The sequence below is a fragment of the Sarcophilus harrisii genome, chromosome 3, assembly GCF_902635505.1.
Source record: "Sarcophilus harrisii chromosome 3, mSarHar1.11, whole genome shotgun sequence".
Classification (NCBI taxonomy): domain Eukaryota; kingdom Metazoa; phylum Chordata; class Mammalia; order Dasyuromorphia; family Dasyuridae; genus Sarcophilus; species Sarcophilus harrisii.
The window spans coordinates 49,778,706-49,797,607 of record NC_045428.1 but is presented as its reverse complement, the minus strand read 5'-3'; the positions used below and the strand labels follow the sequence as shown (position 1 = coordinate 49,797,607).

General features: G+C 35.9%; 1 protein-coding gene across 4 annotated transcripts in view; it reads left to right on the top strand.

Annotated features, from left to right (window-relative positions):
• The window catches only part of U2SURP (U2 snRNP associated SURP domain containing), an 87,696-nt gene that overhangs the window by 51,904 nt on the left and 16,890 nt on the right, over positions 1–18,902 (top strand). For 3 of the 4 annotated variants that reach the window (XM_012546539.2, XM_012546538.3, XM_023500790.2), the window contains 4 exons: positions 4,359–4,469; positions 6,491–6,609; positions 7,756–7,932; positions 9,981–13,336. In XM_012546539.2, coding sequence (XP_012401993.1) covers positions 4,359–4,469; positions 6,491–6,609; positions 7,756–7,932; positions 9,981–10,119 — 546 coding nt within the window. In that variant the 3' untranslated portion in view covers positions 10,120–13,336. Of the gene's footprint in view, positions 1–4,358; positions 4,470–6,490; positions 6,610–7,755; positions 7,933–9,980; positions 13,337–18,902 lie in introns of those variants that run through there. The other variant, XM_023500789.2, reaches the window with a different exon arrangement.

Below are 18,902 nucleotides of genomic sequence, written 5' to 3'. Positions count from 1 at the left end.
CAACTTTTTGTGACCCCTATTGGCAAAAACATTGAAGTCATTTGCTATTTTCCTTCTTCAGCTCATTTTACAAATGAGAAAATTCCCCCAGGTCTCACAGCTAGTAAGTGTCTGAGGCTATTTGAACTCAGCTCTTCTGATCCCAGACCTGGTGCTCTATGCACTGTGGTGTCACCTAGCTGCCCAAGAGGATCACTCCTTATAAGTAAATTACATTTTAGTTGGGATTTTGGACAATAGCCTGAGGTGTTCAGAGACTTCCCTTCTGGGATATTGTGCGATGGGAAGAGTTTGGATTTGAATCCTGGTGTTGCTACCTGACATTTTTGCTACCTGGTAAAGATACCTCTATGATTCTAGGCCTTATTTTTTTTCATCTATCAAATGAAGGGGTTTGGACTAGAAGTCCCAGTTCTAAATCTGCACACTCCTTATATTCATCCTGGAGGAGAGATTATTAAAAGAGGATCGGATAATATTTGAAAGGCTTTTGTACATGGTCTAGTTTGAAGTTATTCAGGAAAAATATATTTTTAAAAATGCAAAAGAAACCTCAACCCTAGGATTATTTAAATCAACTATATGAGACCATGTGGTATAAAAAGAGTTTTAGTAGTGTTAATCCTAACAGATACTCGATTCTTCTCTGTTTCCAAGTCAAGTATTTTCCCAGTATGCTGCTGATGAGCTGAGTCTGTTTGGACAGGTCAATATTCGCTAGATAGGATAATAGCTGTGTGACTTTTCTTATAGGGTAATTTTGCAGTGTGCTTTGATAGACTTTAAAGTGTCATATTCATGTGTGCAATAGCACACATAGGTGTTAAAATATTGATTTAATTCTAAAATTTATATGGTGCCTGTGAATGACCATTCTTTTCTCATTCTCCTACTATGATCTGACTTTTTTTTTTTCTTGAGATTGATGCTGCTTGCCAAAATTAACTTTTCTTCCTTTGCTTTGAATCTCCTGCCCCTTCCTGCTATACCTGTTGGACCTCTGACAACAATCAGTCCTTTTCTCTCTTGCATCCTCAAAATTTTTCCTTTCAATACCTTTCTACAACCTGGGAGGGAGAGAGTGAGTCTTAGTTGTACAACTGTAACTTTAACTTTTTTTTTTTTTAACTTTTTATTTCTCAAGTGTTCCAAGGTAGTAAGAAAAAGTTGCTTGAGTATTGGAGATTGCAGCTCTGATTTGGCTCTGTCTTTACTCCTGAGAAGCCAGTTGTCTTTCTTCTTATTTGTAGTACTTTGGAGTTCTTTCTATATGAATGTCCTAATTTAAATATTTATGTGCGAATGTATCTTAACTCCCTTTACTCATATGCAAATTCCTGTTGTACATAGTCACTGGTCTTTGAATAAATGAATGTAGTATATGCAAACATTTAAGTTGGTGTTTTTGTAGGTTTTTTTGGCTTTTTTTTTTTTTTTTTTTTTTTTACTTCAACTTTTAGGATGCTTATTGTCAGGAATATATGTAATCTACTTCTTACCCTCTAATTTGTGGTATGTGAAACCAGGCAATCAAATTTGCTAGAATTTGTTAGAATTTTGTGGAAAGTCAGAGTAAATGCAGTGTGTGAGGGCCTATAGGGCTGTTCTAAGAGATAAAAAATATAAGAGTTTATAATAGGTAGGCATACTAAGAGATCTCGCAAAGATTCAAATCCAACATTGTCAGTATTGCTGAGCCTTAGTGTGCAGTCTGATTCATTACTTAACTGTGGTTCTGGAAAGGTATACCTTCCCTCAAAGGAAGGAAATAGGTGTGGCATTGACTAGCTTTGTATTTTAAGAAAATATTGTTATGTGAGAAAATCCAATAATTAAAGGAGAAAACATGATGAAAAGCCCTTACGCAAAAATTAGCATAGACAGGAACATAAGAGATGTCATCTCAGCATGCTCAAATAGATGACCTAGAAAGGAAGGAAGACAGTAGTTGAAGACTTCAGGAAACCTATTAGTGCAGTGGTTTGCTGGAGCTTTCTTTGCCAAAAGCAAAGGAGCTAATAACTTTTTTACTTGCTTAAGAAGTCGGTCATCAAGAATTTATTAAATGCCCACTTTGTGCCTGCTTCTGTGCTTGGTGCTCTGGGCAAATATGTGCTCCGGAAAAATATAATTATAAGAATTTACAGAAAAAATAATCTGCAGTCAATTCCGTATTTATCGTATACCTGCTATTTGCCAGGCTGAATTCTAGGGGCACAGGTGTAAAAACTGAAATAATTTGCCCATAAGTTAATGGGGAGGCAGCAAGTCTTTATAAAAATGTATGTAGTATATCTCTAAAACTAATAAGTTAAAATATATGCAAAGAAGTTAAAAGGTAATGTGGGAAAGGGCAATAGAGGAGGCATGCAGAATAAGTAGAAAAATAGTTAGGAAAGGAGGACACAGGCATGAGGGTATTCAGGAAAGGCTTCATGTAGAGATTGTTCTTGAGCTGTCTTAAAAAGAGATTCTCCTAAGGTGGAGGTGAAGGAGTGCATTCCATTTAAAAGGGCAGATGATGCAAAGGTACAAAAGTGACAGATAGATTGATAAGTGTAAGGAGCAGAAAGAAGGCTAATTCAGGCCAATCATGGAGTCTGGGAAGGAAGTAATGTGTAATGGAGTTGGAAAGATAGACTTGGGCCAGATCATGAAGGGTTTTAAAAGCTTATGTGAGTTTCTATTTGCTCCTAGAGGCAATAAGGTGCTGGTAGATCTTATTGAGCTAAAGTCATATGGTAGGAGAAGAGATAATGATGGACTAGTCTCTGGTGGTGGTAGTAGTAGAAACAGTGGCTTAGATGCAAAATAGTTTTGTCACATTAACATTGTAAAACCTTCACAGAAATGGAGAATTTGAAAAAGGGGAAATTTTGAATTCTCTTTTGGACATGTTCGTCAGAATGTCCAATTTGAAATGTCCCATAGGCAGTTGATACCTTTCCTACTGAAGTGGAAAGACAGGCTAAATTTGTAGGTTAATTAGTCATTTTTTGATATAGAGTTAATAATTAAATCTGTGAGAAATGATAAAGTCACTAAGAAAAAGTATAGAGAAGAAGAGAAAGGATCAGAACAGCCTTGAGGAGCACTCCCATTTGGGCACTGGGATATGGATAATAAGTAAACCCAGATGGTTTAATGTTCACATTGTATTGAGCTACATACTTTGTCCTTAAAACCCTGTGTGGTACATAAGTGCATGAAAAGTATTATCCATATTTTATAGATGAAGAACTAGGCTCAGAGAATTTATGTGATTTGCATACAACCACCAACTAATGAGTGCCAGAAGTAGAATTTAAACTAGGTCTCTACTCACTCAAGTCTAGCACTCTTTTCCATTAACCATCCCAATTTTCTTTTTAAAAGGTAGCAGAATCAAAGAGTCATTTTATTCGCGCCAACCAAATATCCCATCTAGTCATTTTAATATCTTTGAGTTTAGTTTTCTTTTATGTTTAAAACAAAAGAGTTGGAAAGAGGATATTTATACCTAAATTTCTTTCTAGCTTTAAAATTTAAATGGAAATTAATGAATATGTTGAAGGGAGATGAGTCTCATCTTAGACATTGTGATAAGAAAGAAAAGCTGGTCATATGTCATTTTTGTAGAACAGATTTCTAGTAGTTCAGAAAAAGGCTAGACAGGATCCCATGGATTAAACTTTGGCGTAATATATAAATCTGGGAGGGGTGGGAAGTATTAGTAATAGAATTCTGAATGCAGAGAAAAGCATTTATGATGAGGTGGGGAAAGAGACCTGTTTAAAGACAGGAAAACTCATCAGCCAGCTTAGATATTTTTAAACTTGTATCAAAGATGAGGATAGGCAGAAATAGAGTTGGGACACAGAACCAAGGCACCATCTTCTAAGGTGGCTATGTTCTGGATATTTGAGGTGATCAGATAAGTAACTGTCCAAAGGTTACAAATTAATTATTCCAGATGCTCTGTCAAATGGTTGTGTATCATTTCCCTTCCCCTCTCTCCCAGCCAGTCTACTCTGTCTTGTCTTGAACTTGGAATCAGACTTGATAACTTTTTATATTTGCATGCAGCTAAGTGGTGCAGTAGATAGACCCACTTTTCTGAGTTCAAATTTGACCTCAGGTACTAGGCAAGTCATTTGACTCTGCCTCAAGTCTCCTCATCTGTAAGATGATCTGGAGAAGGAAATGGCACAAACAACTCCAGAAAACCTCAGATGGGTCATGACTGAAATGACAGAATAACAATTATATTGGTGTTGGTTTTCATAAGCCAGATAGAAAAGAATGAAGGGCACTTGACCTTAGGAAGCCTTTTTTAGTAATGAGGAATAACTTGTAAATGTCTCTTTTTTTTCCCACAGCTCAAAGTGATGAAGTTTCAAGATGAATTGGAATCTGGGAAAAGACCGAAAAAGCCAGGGCAAAGTTTTCAAGAACAAGTGGAGCACTACAGAGATAAACTTCTTCAGAGAGTAATGGGAATTCTGTATTATGGCATTTGCCTCACTAATTAGATTAATGCCTTAGAAGTCTTGTAACCTTTTAAAAGAAAATTAGAAATTGGCATGTTTATATTTATATTCTCTAAGTTATAAACATCCAAAAGTATTTGACACATTTTACCATATTTAGGTTTCTTTATGAAAAAAGCATTTTGAAATGGACAAAAGGACTTCATTAAAGGGCTAGTGTAGCTTCTATCACCTATAAAGTAATGATAGATTTATCTTTTTAGATACATCTCTGAGATCCTGGGAATGCCAAAAGGTGGTATTATGGTTGTGACAGTATGAGATAATTATTTTGGGGTTCATTATGGAAATGGCACAAAACAAAAATGAAGGTAGTTTGAATTGGTATGATTTTGAAATTGAAAAGAAACTTTTATATAGTTCTTCAAGTTTGGACAGCAACACCAACTCTCAGAGTAGCTCATTGCTTTCGATGCAGCTATTCCAAAAGGATCCTGCATAGTGTAGATCTGTGGATAAGTATCAGCAGTCTCAAATTTCATACTACACTTGAGTGTAGGAACCTGGACTAGGAAATGTTATTGTTGATTTTGACAATTTATCAAACTAACAGAGAAGTGATGAATAGCATTTTGTCCATCCTGTCTTGTTTGTTTATGTCTCCCCTCTCACCCTTTACTCTTCCTCTAATCCTCAAAAGCTCCCCCCCTCCCCACCCCACCCCTTGCAAATTTTCACATGGCTGAAAGTCACAGAACAATCAGTAATGGTACCACTTATGTGCTTTTTCAAAAAAGCACATGTTTGCTTGTTTTAGGCATTTAATTGCATTTATAATGGGAAAATATTTCTTTGTATTGCAGTATCCATTCACTTTATCACCTTTATATTTCTGATCCAGATAAACATGAAATGTTTACTGAATTGACTGAATGGTATATAAAGCTTTGGGGAAATGATGAGTAAGAGTTTTGTAGTGTATGAAAAATTATCTGCCTCCAAACTTCTTTTTTCACTAAATTTGATGGTAATATCTGAAATGTAAAGGCTTAAAATTGATAACATATGTTTGAGAACATAATTGGCCTCTTAGATCTTCACACTTTCTCATTTTAATTGGAGAAGGAAAGAATTGTCTTGAGCAGACTTCCCTTCCACCCCCCCTTTCAAATTTAGTAAATTTGTGAAGAAAATTCACATTAGTATGGAGCTAAATGAGCCTTGGTAGAGAGTGTAAGAGTGTTTCCTTAAAGTATTTAGAAGCCATCTTCCTTATTCCTTCTATAAACATTAAGTGCCTACTGTGTGTATGGTGCAATGTGAGATAGGAGATGGGAAGAGGAGTGAGAAATTGACCATCCTCAAAGGAGATTTTAATAGAAAATTGGAATTTCACTTGGAATTGTATAGTAGCATGTAAGTTCCCTAAGGGGTAGAGCCATTCATTTTACCTTGTGTCCCATGTACTAAGTACATTGTAGATGATGCTTGGCACATGGATTCTTTGCAAATCTCATTGGTTTGGCAAAGCAAATAGAAAAATAGCTCAGTTTGTTTCTTCTACTAAATTGATATAATAGTTTTGATCTGCCAGAACAATCAGCACTTATGGATAAACTATTGATATGATAAGATAGCTTTTTTTTAGAATTTACTTTTGGGGGTCTTTTTTAATGCTTATATTTAAAATTCTGCTTTTGTATACTAATTTGCTGTGTGAGAGCATTTTAAATGTTAATCAAATTCACACGTATATTTGAAAATCACAAGCACAGAAATTAATAAATTCTTAGTTTCTTATTCATGTTTTACAGTAAAATAAGAATAGTTTTCTTAGAATATCATTAATATTATTTTTACAAGTTTTTCTAGGATGCTAATTCAGCAATACTATATTTTCTTTCTTACACAGAAAACCGTAGTAGATAAGTGATATTACGCAGAATTTGAAATTCTTTGTAAAATATATAACATATCTGAAATGTTTTTTAAAAATATATATATATATATTTGTTTCTTAGGAAAAGGAGAAGGAATTGGAAAGAGAACGTGAGAGAGACAAGAAGGATAAAGAGAAACTGGAATCCCGATCCAAAGACAAGAAGGAAAAGGATGAATGCACGCCAACAAGGAAAGAAAGGTGCAGCCTGTGTTATTTTACTCTCTGAAGAAGATCAGAGGTTTGGGTGTAACTCTAATGGGACACTTTTATAAGAGTCATAAAACTAAAGCCAGAAAGACTTTGAAAACTCTAGTCCAGCATCCTCATTCTACAGATGAGGACACTGAAGCACCAGAGAATCATGGCAGTAATCTGGAAAAATGATGGTTTTGGATATGGGTGGCTTCTTACCCACAAAGGGAGGCAGTATTAGTTGGAGAATAAGGGAGAGTGCTGCACTTAGTTATGTAGCCATCTTCCCTAATTCAAAATTCAGATTGTATCTTTAGTTCTTACTTCAGAGGGGTAATTTAGTTACAGTATCATGTACCAAGCCTGAGACTCAAATGACCAAAACAACTCACTAGATCTTTGTTATCTCCTAGATAAGCAGCTCTCACAGATTAATTTGCCTAGTGATGGCTGTCTTGAACCTGGAAGTGGGAGAGGAGAAGTCAGCCCATAAGGCCTTCATTTAGGAAGAGAAGTTCATATTTCTGGGTTCACTAGGTTACTGGATGCCAGAAATTTGCTTCTCTTTGAGCCCTTTGCAGCCTAGGATTTCTTAAAAGATCTTGAACCAGAAGATTTAGATTGCATCCTTTGAAATATATTTAAACCATGGCTAGCTGCAGCTGAAAGCTTGGTGAAAGAGATGCATAATGTGACCATGAGTGTTCATAGCAGACGTTCATATTCCAAAGAACTCTCAAAATGATTTAAGAAGAAGTAAAACATTTCATATGCTAGTTTGAGATTAAATTCATTCATCTTAAGGCAAACATTGATGCTTTTTCTATTGCAGCAGAAAGTAAGGTAATTATTTATGTGGAGCTGTCTGCCCTGTGTTTGTCACTGCTTTTTATGAAATCTGGGGCTGTATCATGTTTGATATAGCACATTCTTATTCTTAACCTTTTGTTCTTGAAGACTTTTTTCAGTAGTGTCTCATGAGAAATGATATTGGTTATAAAAGCCTTGATTAGTTAAAGGAGAAGTCACTTGGTATGTTGGACTTGAACTACTTATAGAAAATAGCATTTCTAATTATTGGTAGGAATTAATAACTAATGTCCACAGCTATCGATTATTAGTTATTGAATCTTTTTGTTCTTTATTTTATAGGAAAAGGCGACATAGCACATCGCCTAGCCCCTCTCGGAGCAGTAGTGGTAGGCGAGCAAAATCCCCATCACCCAAATCAGAGAGATCAGAACGGTCAGAGAGATCTCACAAAGAAAGTTCCCGTTCCAGATCATCTCACAAAGATTCTCCCAGAGATGTTAGTAAAAAGGCCAAAAGGTAATTCTGAATCATTTCTATAAATTTAAAAGTCATAAAAATATATTTTCTAGTTTCTTTATAATTGCACAAATAATTTCGTTTTTTAAGGTCTTTTAAGATTTCTTGCTATTGAAGTAGAGTTGTCAGTAAATTCAGTTCTATGAATTATTTTGCTTTCATTTTTCTTGATGACTTTCTTAAATGCTTTACATTTTACATTATTCAGTTTCTCTTGAGTAAGCATGAGGAAAGTATTTTGAATGAAAAAGAAAGATTAGTAGCCTTGAAATGCAATTCAGAACTTCTTCGATGAATCCAGAAAAGGCTCCTTGACCCTCCTACTGTCCTCTGTAGTTTCTGTACTTTTGCTATGAAACAAAGAAGGCATATCTAAGTTTTCATTACTCTTATAACCATCTTATGACACAGCAGCATCACAGGCGAGAATGTGGAGCTGACACATATTTGAATACAGAAATCTCTTGATTCTCTTCTTACTGAATTGTGTAGTCTGTGTACATTTTTCCTTTTTCACTTTTATCACCACAGACACTGAACACGGGAATGTGTGATTAATGAAAATTTGCCAAATATTGAAAAATTTTCTTTTGGGGTATCAAAGAGCTAAAGGAAAAAAAAAAGTGATGAGAATTTGTCTAAAATGTTAATGCACTCTGCCTTCTCAAAGCATTCTGGCCATCGTGTAGCAGGTTCAGAGATGCATGGCAGTTATTGCAGCAGTGCTGGCTATAATTGTTCATGGCCTCAGCCCCTGTGGACAAGCTAAATGGCTCAAGGCTGCTGTGCTTTTTTTTTTTAATCTGTCATATGTTTATAATTTTTCTCTTTCTTGCTTACTGTCAGCAAATAATTCTTACCACTCTCTGTTTAGTTCCTAGGATCCTTCCTTGACCTTTCCCTCCCCCCAATTTACCCCCATTTTCTGGCTTGATGCTTCTAATCTGCTGTATGCTGCCTACACACCCAGAGAAAATAGACTATTAGTCTGTCTTGGGGGGAGCATGTGTGTTTGGTCCCCCATGGACTACTGATAAGACTTCTTTGTTTTCAGTCATTACAATTGTGGTTTCTAGATTAAGGAGTTACTGCACTCAGACTTTTGTCAGACCATATTATTCATAGATTCTCATAGAACTTGAAGGGCCAATGTAGTCTAGCCCCTCCTTTAAAGGGGTCCTGGAGTTCCACTGCTAGTTAGTATTACAGGACTTGAACCTAAGTTCTTTTGGTTGCAGGGCCCCCACTTACTATACCATGCTTCATGTGTTGAGTAATTTCTAGAATTTACATTACTAGTAGTGTACCTATTAGGAACAGATTATTTGGGACCTCTTAAATTGTAGTTTATCTAAATGGTAAATTCTTATTAAAATTTTTTATAGAGAAGTTTCTTTTGGACTGAAAAACTTTCTATATCTATAAAATGTCTATTGCTAATAAAATCATAGGGCTGCAATGGATTTTAAAAACATCCACTTCTTGTTCTAGAGAATGCTGTGTTTAAATGACCATAGAATAGACTGCCTTTTCAAAAACCATAGAACTAAAAATTATTATCTCTTTGTCATGCACTTTTTGGCCTCTTATTCCTTATAATACATAATACTTTAATAACCATGTTACATCATTTTGACAGATAATGAAATTATGAAGTGAAGTAAGAAATTGAGAGAACTTTGGCTCTTTTATTTTTCGAGGGGAAATTTTTGTTAATGAGAAATGTATTTTCATATTGGACCACAGATCTGTACCACAGAATTCACTAGGAAAACAAATCTGTTTTGATTTTGTATCAATTTAAAATAGCATTTTTGGGGAGCTTATAGCTTGCCTTGTAGAATAGCTTGCTTTCATAGTGTACAGAATAATCGTATTTCCTTCATTTTGTGGTAGTTAAAAAATGTAAGGGTGGTTATAACACTTTATGTGGAAATTAAGCATTTTATTTAACATACTTTATTCATTGCTCTAAATTGTTGGGTACTTTAAACATCTAAAATAGAGTTCTTACCTACATATTCATGCTTGGCTTCTATTTTTGACAGATCACCATCTGGTTCAAGGACACCTAAAAGGTCTAGGCGATCACGATCTAGGTCCCCTAAAAAATCAGGGAAGAAATCCAGGTCTCAGTCTCGATCTCCGCACAGATCCCACAAGAAGTCAAAGAAAAGCAAACACTGACAAAAAAAAAAAAATCACTTTTTTTTTTTTTTTTTAAAACAATGCTGTCGCTTACTGGAAATGCGGTTTTGTTTTTGTGCCTGAACAAGTCTGTTTTAAAAAAAAAAATCAAATGGAAGAGCATTCCTCAATTTTTTTTTTTTTTTTTTTTTGTGAATGCACGTGTATACTCATGAGTAACTGCATCTGTAGACCTGTCATTGTTTTATATTGTACAAAAATATCTTCATTGTGGCTGTTTCTCAAAATGAAACATTTTTTTTGTGTTTATGAATTTCATCAGAAATGTGTGTAACTGATCTGCTGGCAGTAGTGATATTTTGTTTTAGGATGTTGTGACCTAGCAAAAATAACACACAGATGTTTTTTCCCCCTTTTGTAGCTTTGACAATTTGGATTAGATTTCAAATAAAATCTCAACAGAAAATTAAATGTTGTTTTCTTGCCCCATTGGTGACAGCGAGTTCCATAAAAGTCTAAGTGAGTTTGCCACCACTCATGCTTCTCCTCTGTGATGCACTTTACAATCCTTGGCGTTCTGAGTAACTATTCCCTTAGTTATATTAAAATAACTGTCAAAATTAAGACAACTGAGAAAATTCTGTGGTCATTGTTCTTAAGAGGGTTCTGAAATAACCAGGATTTCCTAGACCACTTTGGTGCCCAGAGAGCTAAGAATCATAGAAATGGCATGCTTTGTTAGGCTACTACACTGCCCACAGGCAAAGCCAAAGTCGATAGGATTGTCTTTTTACAGAAATAGTTTTTAACACAACACATATATCTAGAAAAATTATATGGAGATAATTTAAATCATGGGCTTATTAGTTGGGTGTGAGCTGTTGTTTATACAATTCAGATTAAGATAGGAAGAAGTAGCTTGGGGACTAGTTCTTTCTAGACTTTTTCTCCTTCTCCATGACAGCCAAAGGCTCTTTCTGTATTCTTTTTTCATGCCCCTGTTTGAAGGTTGGTATCAAAAAATTTTTTCTTACTGTTAATCACTTCAGTCTAAAAAAGTAAGAATGGTTTCAGTTCAAGTAAAATAGGAAAATAAATTAGCTTTTTGAAATTCCTAAGCTTGAGTATCTCATCCAGGATGCATTGAAAAAAAGCTCATTTAAGCAGCTGATACCACTTGGAAGTCATAATATGCTCTGATCTGGGAGCAAGACTTCCTCAGTACAGCAGAGCAGATATTTGTACAATGTTTTTATATAGTAAGCATAAAAGACCGGGGTCATTTTAGATCTTAGGTCTGACAGATACTAAAATTTGTCTGTTTGCCTTTAATGGTTTTCATTTGGGTGCTTAATTGTACAGTTGTTCAAGATGTGGGGTTTTTTTGTGTGTTTTTTTGTGGGGTATGGGGAAGTAACTACTCTGATGATGGATTGTCTTGATTAGGATACTTTTAAAAGAAGCTTTATTTTAAACCTATTTTACACATTTTTAAAATTCTTGCAGGCATGTAATTTTAAATGTACTATACACGTGAGGGAGTAATTGTATTCATATCAGCTCGCTGTTGGCAGGCTACTTCTAAACTGTGCAAACCAATAAAATGTGGCAATGAGCCCATCAAGATTATTTTCCTTAATGGCTCTTATCAACATATAAATATTGCTTGAATAGGTATTCACTTAACTTTCATGCTTCTGTTCAAGCATTTTGTTAGGGAATGTTAATTGTTAAAAGCCCACTCTGAACCATTAAGAAATGCTAAAAATTTGGTGCTGGTTTCTCTCTCTCCCCCCCCCCCCCTTAAAAAAAAATCAACATAAATAGTTTTTTTCTACTCTTACTCCATACCTAGAAGAACTTAATTTTGTGAAATATATCTTGCATGGCAAAACTTTAGGGATAGATGAATCTCTGTCCTGCACTCCACAGCTGGTAGGTGCAGTGTTATTTTGGTAGTGTGAAGACTTGCAAATAAACAATATACCAAACAAATGGCAAGAAATTGGGGGGAGAGAGGAGTGTACTCTGCTCTTCAGAGGATGAATGAGTAGGAAAACTATTGTGGTGATTTAATTTGGGGTATTTTGTAAAGCATTAGAATTAAGCAGCTCTCTGTCTTGAGCATAATTATTAGACCTTATTTTTACAGCAGATAAGACTGGCCTTCTGCCTTTTTAAGTATTGGCATGCTGTGTGAACAACAATGGGAGGATATGTAGGGAATCCAGCAGTTTTGGCTCCTCCAGAGCACTTCTCTGAGGGTTGTTGAATTGTAAAAGGTACTGGTAAATTAGTTGCTCTTTATTGATTTTAATGAGAAGTTAGAGAAAGTAAACATGTTTCTAACTTTCCAACTTGTGAGAATTTAATAGGATAAAAAAGGGGGCAGGGAAGGATCTTGCAAAAGGAAGGCATATTTGATTAGGTTTTAGAAAATCTTAATCACTCATGATCAAATAGATGCCCAAACAAGGTAGTTCTGAATTACCTGCTGAAGTATCCACAAATAAACTAAAAGATTCTTATTCACTTCCTTTCATTAAAAAAGAAATACTTCATCTGACTTAAGAATTCATGCCCAGGGACCATGTATCTTCTACAGCCAGTTAGGAAAGAAAATGTGCTCCCTTGGCTTTACAGGTGAAGCCAGATTCTTTCATTACTCTGTTCTCTGCTGTTTCAGAGAGGGGTTTCTCTGCTAGACTTAATGCTGCTCTGGTCTCCCATTGTTTTCAGGTGAAAAACATACTAAAACCTAACCTGCCACTTACCAAAAATAAACCCCAAGAAAATAAGTAAGCATGTTTGTTTGAGCAATATTTTTCCATGTTCCTGTATATGGTGTTGGTAAATGGCTGGGATTTTTGGTTAAGACGAATGTTTAGGAATTGAGTGACCCAAAGGATGTCTTTTATTGATTCAGAATTTTTTTTTAAAAAAATTCTTGTATGTGCTAAGGTTTGCAAAAATTGCACTGACCTGGTTTTATTTTGTTTGGACCATGCCTATGGGATAAAGTTGAGGCTTGCTCCAATTAAAAAAACCCAGTGGGAGAAATATTTGCTTACATGCTTTTATGTAACAGCTGTTTTTTCTTTGTTTTAAATTCTTTACTGTTGAGAACATATATATATATATATATTTTAAAATCCTAGTCGTAATTAGACCTAATTTCCCTAAAAAGTCTTGGCTTTTATCTTTATAAAATTCAAGGTTTGGAGAAATAGAGCCAAAAAAATATTTTTGCCACTGTGAAAAAAAAAAAAAAAAAACATTATTTATATTGCCAAAACTCATATTGCCAAAATGCTTCAAACTAGTCATCAAAATCAGGACTTCTTCTAAAGTGGGTTGTTTTTTGAGACTGTACAATACTACCATTATAAGATATTCCATTTAAGAAATCTGTATAAACACTATTTGAAGACACCTTTAGATATCGAAACATAATTTTAAATGATTAAGCCAACTAGAGTGAATTTAATGCAAACATTTCTGAATAGCCTGTGCTTTTAGAAAGTATACATACATCCTTTTGAGTTTAAAGGAATACACTATTTGTAAAAATTCCCTTTCATGGTAAAGGACTTGTCTCATATTCGTACTTCACATGTAAGATTTAAAAGAGCTTATGTGGGGATTAGTTCATTATAATAATTTAAGCATTGAGTTTTTTTCCCCATCGTCTTCCAAGATTAATTTTAATACATCAATGTAAAGTCCCAGTGGGAGTGTTCTTAAGAACTTTCTTCCAGATGAGCCACATCCCAATTTAAAAATTGATTGCCTCAGTGTTTGACTCAATACAGCTGTGAACCTTATGGAATTTAAGTATCAATGCTACATGTATGTAGTATGTAGTATGTAGTATAATTGGTTATATAGTTTTTTTAGGTGAATAGATAAAATTTGGCCTAAGCTCATTTTCATATACCTGTTTGTGCTTGGAGTATTGATATATTTTGTTTTAATTCTGCAGTCTCTTGTAATGCCTCTGGTGGTGGCTTTGAAACACCAGGGAAAATAGGGAGTTTTTAAGAACTGAGAATAATGTAGTTATATCCAACTAAACTGAAATATTCTCCTTAATTCCCTGTGCTCCTCTATTCCCCACCTCTCAACATGTTTCCTTTCATTGAACTTTTTCCATAATAGTCTCTTAATACAGGGATTAAGGGTTCCAAGTTTATTAAAGGAGATGTTCTCCATACCAGACTGTCACTTTATAGTTTTTCTACTTAAGGATTATATGATTGAAACAAAATTGTGAAACTTCCCTTTTGTTGTTTGTTGGGCATAATTACTTTAATAAAAGTACATTTTTTTCATATCAAATTTATACTGTTCATGTAATTTTATCCATGTAGAACTTGAGCCTTCTTAATGCAAGCACAGTAAGCCATATCTAATTAATTTCAGCTGTGTGCCTTTAGCAATCGAACCCTAAAAAGATCTTTGTCCTTTGTGAAGCAAGCAGTGCACCATTTTTATCTGTTGGAACCAGAAAGTTAGTACATTTTTCATGGTGAGAATCTTAGCATACAACTTTAAGTACTTATTTTTGAGAGCTTAGTCCCTGTCTCCCCTTCTTTTCTTCCTTTCCCCCTCCCCCCCAAATGCTGACTATTACAACAGTAAACTCATGACTGAGAATTTTCAGATTTCTCATTGGTTCCTTTTGGGGCTCAATAATGTTTTCTTTAAGAATTTTGGCATTTGGAAACAGTTACTTCCTTATAGGGCTTGGAAAATAACTGTCATAATGGCCTATCAGCATTTTTTGTATTTTGAATAAAAACTAAAAAAGAAAGAAATGTAACTGATCATAAAAACAATGCGTAAGCACTGTACGCTATGGCTACACCATCTCATTAAAATGCCTTGCAGTTCCAACAATTCTGGTTTCACGCCCTGTGTTTTATTATTATTTTCTATTACACTACAATATTGTGTTGAGAAGTTATTTTATAGTTTGGAGATTATTTATGTAAAGTAGATTTTCAAAATGGGCTTTTAATTAGTTTTGCCCTTCTGTTTCCCCAGCAATTAGCATAGCGCCTTGTTGGTGGTAGGTGCTTAATATTTGTAGAACTTTTTACTGATATGACTACAATTGAGAGTATCTAGCAACATAATCCAATATAGCTAACATGTCAAAAGTACTTACACAAATAGGAATTCACTCATGCCTTTTAGTTTTTTCCATCATTTATATTGCATTGAAAATAAATTCTCAGACCCAGGAGTTTGTAGTATTTTGGAGTGAACATAATGTATTCCTTAAGACCAATGTGAATATTTGTACTTACAAGAAATAAGAGTAAAATAAAGCATAACAATCTACAACTGTTCAATTAGTAGAGGGTTTTCCTTTTTAAAAGTTTTATTATCTAGTTGATTTATGTTTGGTTTAAATCAGTTTGTCATAAATATAGATGAAATGTTTTGGTGTTTTCATCTCCAAGTAATACCAATTCCTAATCTGCTGCTACTGCTTTCAGAGTTAACATTTATGTTCTAATCTTCTTGGTGAACAGTCCTCCACCCAATTCTGGTCCATTTGCCTGATCCTGATATGATTAAGTGTATGCCAGCAAAGGGTAAGCTGTGGCAGATCCTGCCAAACCTGAAAAACTTTCAATACAGAGCCAGTCATAGGGGAAGGTCAGTCTCCTGAGGACCAGCCATACTGGTAGTGGATCTAGCTAGAGTTGGCCCAACACTCAGATCACAAAGCTAATGACTCTGTCTGTTTTACATTGCTGAATTAGGTACTCTGGCCATAGCAGCTCAAGGTTTTTCAAGGGCTGTATTCTGTTCCCACACAAATGAAATCAGTTCCCTTTATGAAGAAATCAATCTTGAGAGGAGGTTGTGCTTTCTATATCCAAGAAGGCTTTTTTGTATTTCAGTTACACAAAAAAGATTTTTTTCTCTTCATAGGCCTAGGTAGCCTCCAGTTCTTAGAGGCGAACTTAAATGTAATCTCTTAGTTTACTGATGTTCATAATCAGACTGATCTTGCCCATGAGTAGTCTGAGTATTGACACTTCTATGTTTTTAATTCAAATTCAGAGATTTAAAAAGTGTGTGCGTGTATGTGTGCATGTGTGTGTATAGATATACACACATGCAAATATGTCTGTTTCCAACTTTGTGGTCTGGTGTGAGGTTTATTTTTGGTAAGAATACTGGAGTGGGGGCAGCTAGGTGGCACAATGGATAGAGCATCTCACAAGGACCTGAGTTCAAAAATGGACGCTTAATACTTGTAGCTGTTTGACTTTGGGCAAGTCACTTAACCCCAATTGCCTCCCCCTACCCCACCCCCCAAAAAAGATACTGGAGTAATTTTTCTTCCCTTTTTCCAGTGGATTAAGGCAAACAGGTTAAGTAACTCATCCGGTGTCACTTGGGCTAGGGACTGACTGAATTTGAACTCACCTTCCTAATCCAATCCCAACATTCTATCTACTGAGTCATCTTGGCTGCTTTCCTAGCTATAAATAAATATATACATAAATATAGACATACATACACATATCTGTACCACATCCTGTATTTGGATATGCATTATGTATAAAACATGCACATGTATACATGAAGATGCAATTTCTTCCAAGCTGAAAAGTAATAGGCATGATTGTCACAAAATGAGCAGAGAACAATATCCTGAAATGAGGCTGCTAACCGGGTCAGTTATATAAGCATTATTGAACCCTTTGTGTGCATTTGAAAGTTACAGTTTGTATTTTCAGATTACGTGGGAGGAGAGTATTAGATGTTCCATAAAACTACAGTAATTTACTTCCAGAATATTGAGCTCAAGCCACATAACATTTGAAAAGGAAATTAGACTTTAAATTCTGAGAAATAAGGGCTTAGTAGCAGTGTCCTTGGGACTTTCATAAAGCCCGTGGGTACATTTCAGCTTCACAAACAAGAATGTGGATGACCAAATATTTGATGGAAAATACTTCCTGGTCTTAAAGGAAAGATATGGTCCTGAAACAGCTGAAGTCTTCCTTGCTTCTTGAATCTAAAGTGGCCACCTGACTTGTTCAGTATTCCTATTATATGAAATAACTCAAAAATAGTTTTCCATTGCAGCATATTTTAAATTGAACTGTGTTGGGCCATATGTAGATAAGTGAGCAGTTTACAAAGGGAACAAGAAATTTTCCAGTGCCTTTGAGCCACCCTCTTGTTTTAAACTTAACTGCCAAATGCTTCAGTTATTCCTGGGAGTGTAAACATTCAGGAACAAAAATCCCCAGCACTGCAATCAAGAATATTGTAGGAGATGCCTTGATTTGGAACCATAACGTCCCTTACTCCTCGGCATCGCATTGTACCATTTTATAGGTGGAATAACAGGCCCAGGGTCATGTCGCTGGTGCCGGGCTGACTGAATCCAGAATGCTTTTTTTTCCCATGGAACCAGCAGGGCTTCCCTGTACTAGCGTTCCTTTTCCATAGTTTTCTCTCCATTCTGGTTGCTCAGCTAGAATTAAATGAGCAACTTCCTAATCTGTAGCACACAAGCTCCTCCTTTCAGAGGGTGCTACTCTGTTCTCTGCTTTCCCACATGGGTCTTTCACCCAAGTTGATTGAATAATCTGGTCGGTACCAAGTCTGATAGCATTGTGTGAGATTTAGGGCACAAAGGACATCCCTTGTACTTATTTCTCCAGAGATGCGATCTGCCTCTTGAAACATGGTTTTAATTCTGCATAGGTTGCAGAAGAGTAATATACTTAATTCACAATTGAAATAAAGGGTAATAAATCATAGAGACATTGTTTAAGCAGCAAAAGATTATGCTTTTACTTCATCCCATTTATGACCCACCTGAAACTGTAGGCAGCTGGGCCGAGCCGAGAAGGTTGAATTTGGAGCTGAAAAAAACCTGGCCTGGAAAAAGCTAGATCTTGCCCCCAGGGCCACCGCTACTTTGGGGGAATCACTTTAGCTCTCTTAGCCTCAGTTTGCTCATCTGTAAAATGGGTTAATAGTATCTCAGGGGAACATAAACACATAAAAGAATTTGTCAAGTCCTTTGATGGCAGCACTAGGTAAATATTGGCTTGGCTGCACATCTTCCTTACTTGTAGTCCTCCCATGTTGATGAAAAGCTCATGAATAACTAATGCTACAGTAAGTTTTGAGAGGGAGTAATAACATTAAAAGGGGCTCTGCCACCTTTAAGAGAACTCGGGGTTACAGCATTAAAGGCAAACTGGAATGTCCTCCCTGGCTGACTGCACACACTGGGGACCTGAGAGGCAGTACAGTGATAGGAGGAAGAAGACCCAGTCTTGGAGAGCTCCTCCGGGCCCTGGGTGACTCGGGAGAGAAGAGGTCCCCATCTGTATTTGGAGAGGGGGTTTCTATACCAAGAATTGCCCACACAGAAGAAGCTGGTCTGAACCATAGTCACAAGAAAGTTGAAATTGGTTTAAGGCTGACAACTTGTCTTGAAACAACTGTGGGAGTGTAAATATCTCCTTTTATCTCAGGGGTTCAGTGACTTGGGAAGGGGAGGAAAAGATGCTCACACATGTGTGTGTGTATGTGGCTTAGGATGTGCCAGGCCCAAGCACTTCACAAATATCCCAACTTGATCCATACAGTGCTGGGAGCTAAGTACTTTTATCTTCATCCCACAGTTGAGGAAACGGAGGCAAATGGACTTGCCCAGAGTCACTTAGCTTGTGTGAGACCAGATTTGCCTTCAGGGCAGGCCGGTGTCCATCCCCTAAGCCTCCCTGCTTGTCTAATATCAGAACTGCAGCTTAGGGGCTTGAACATGCTGGCCT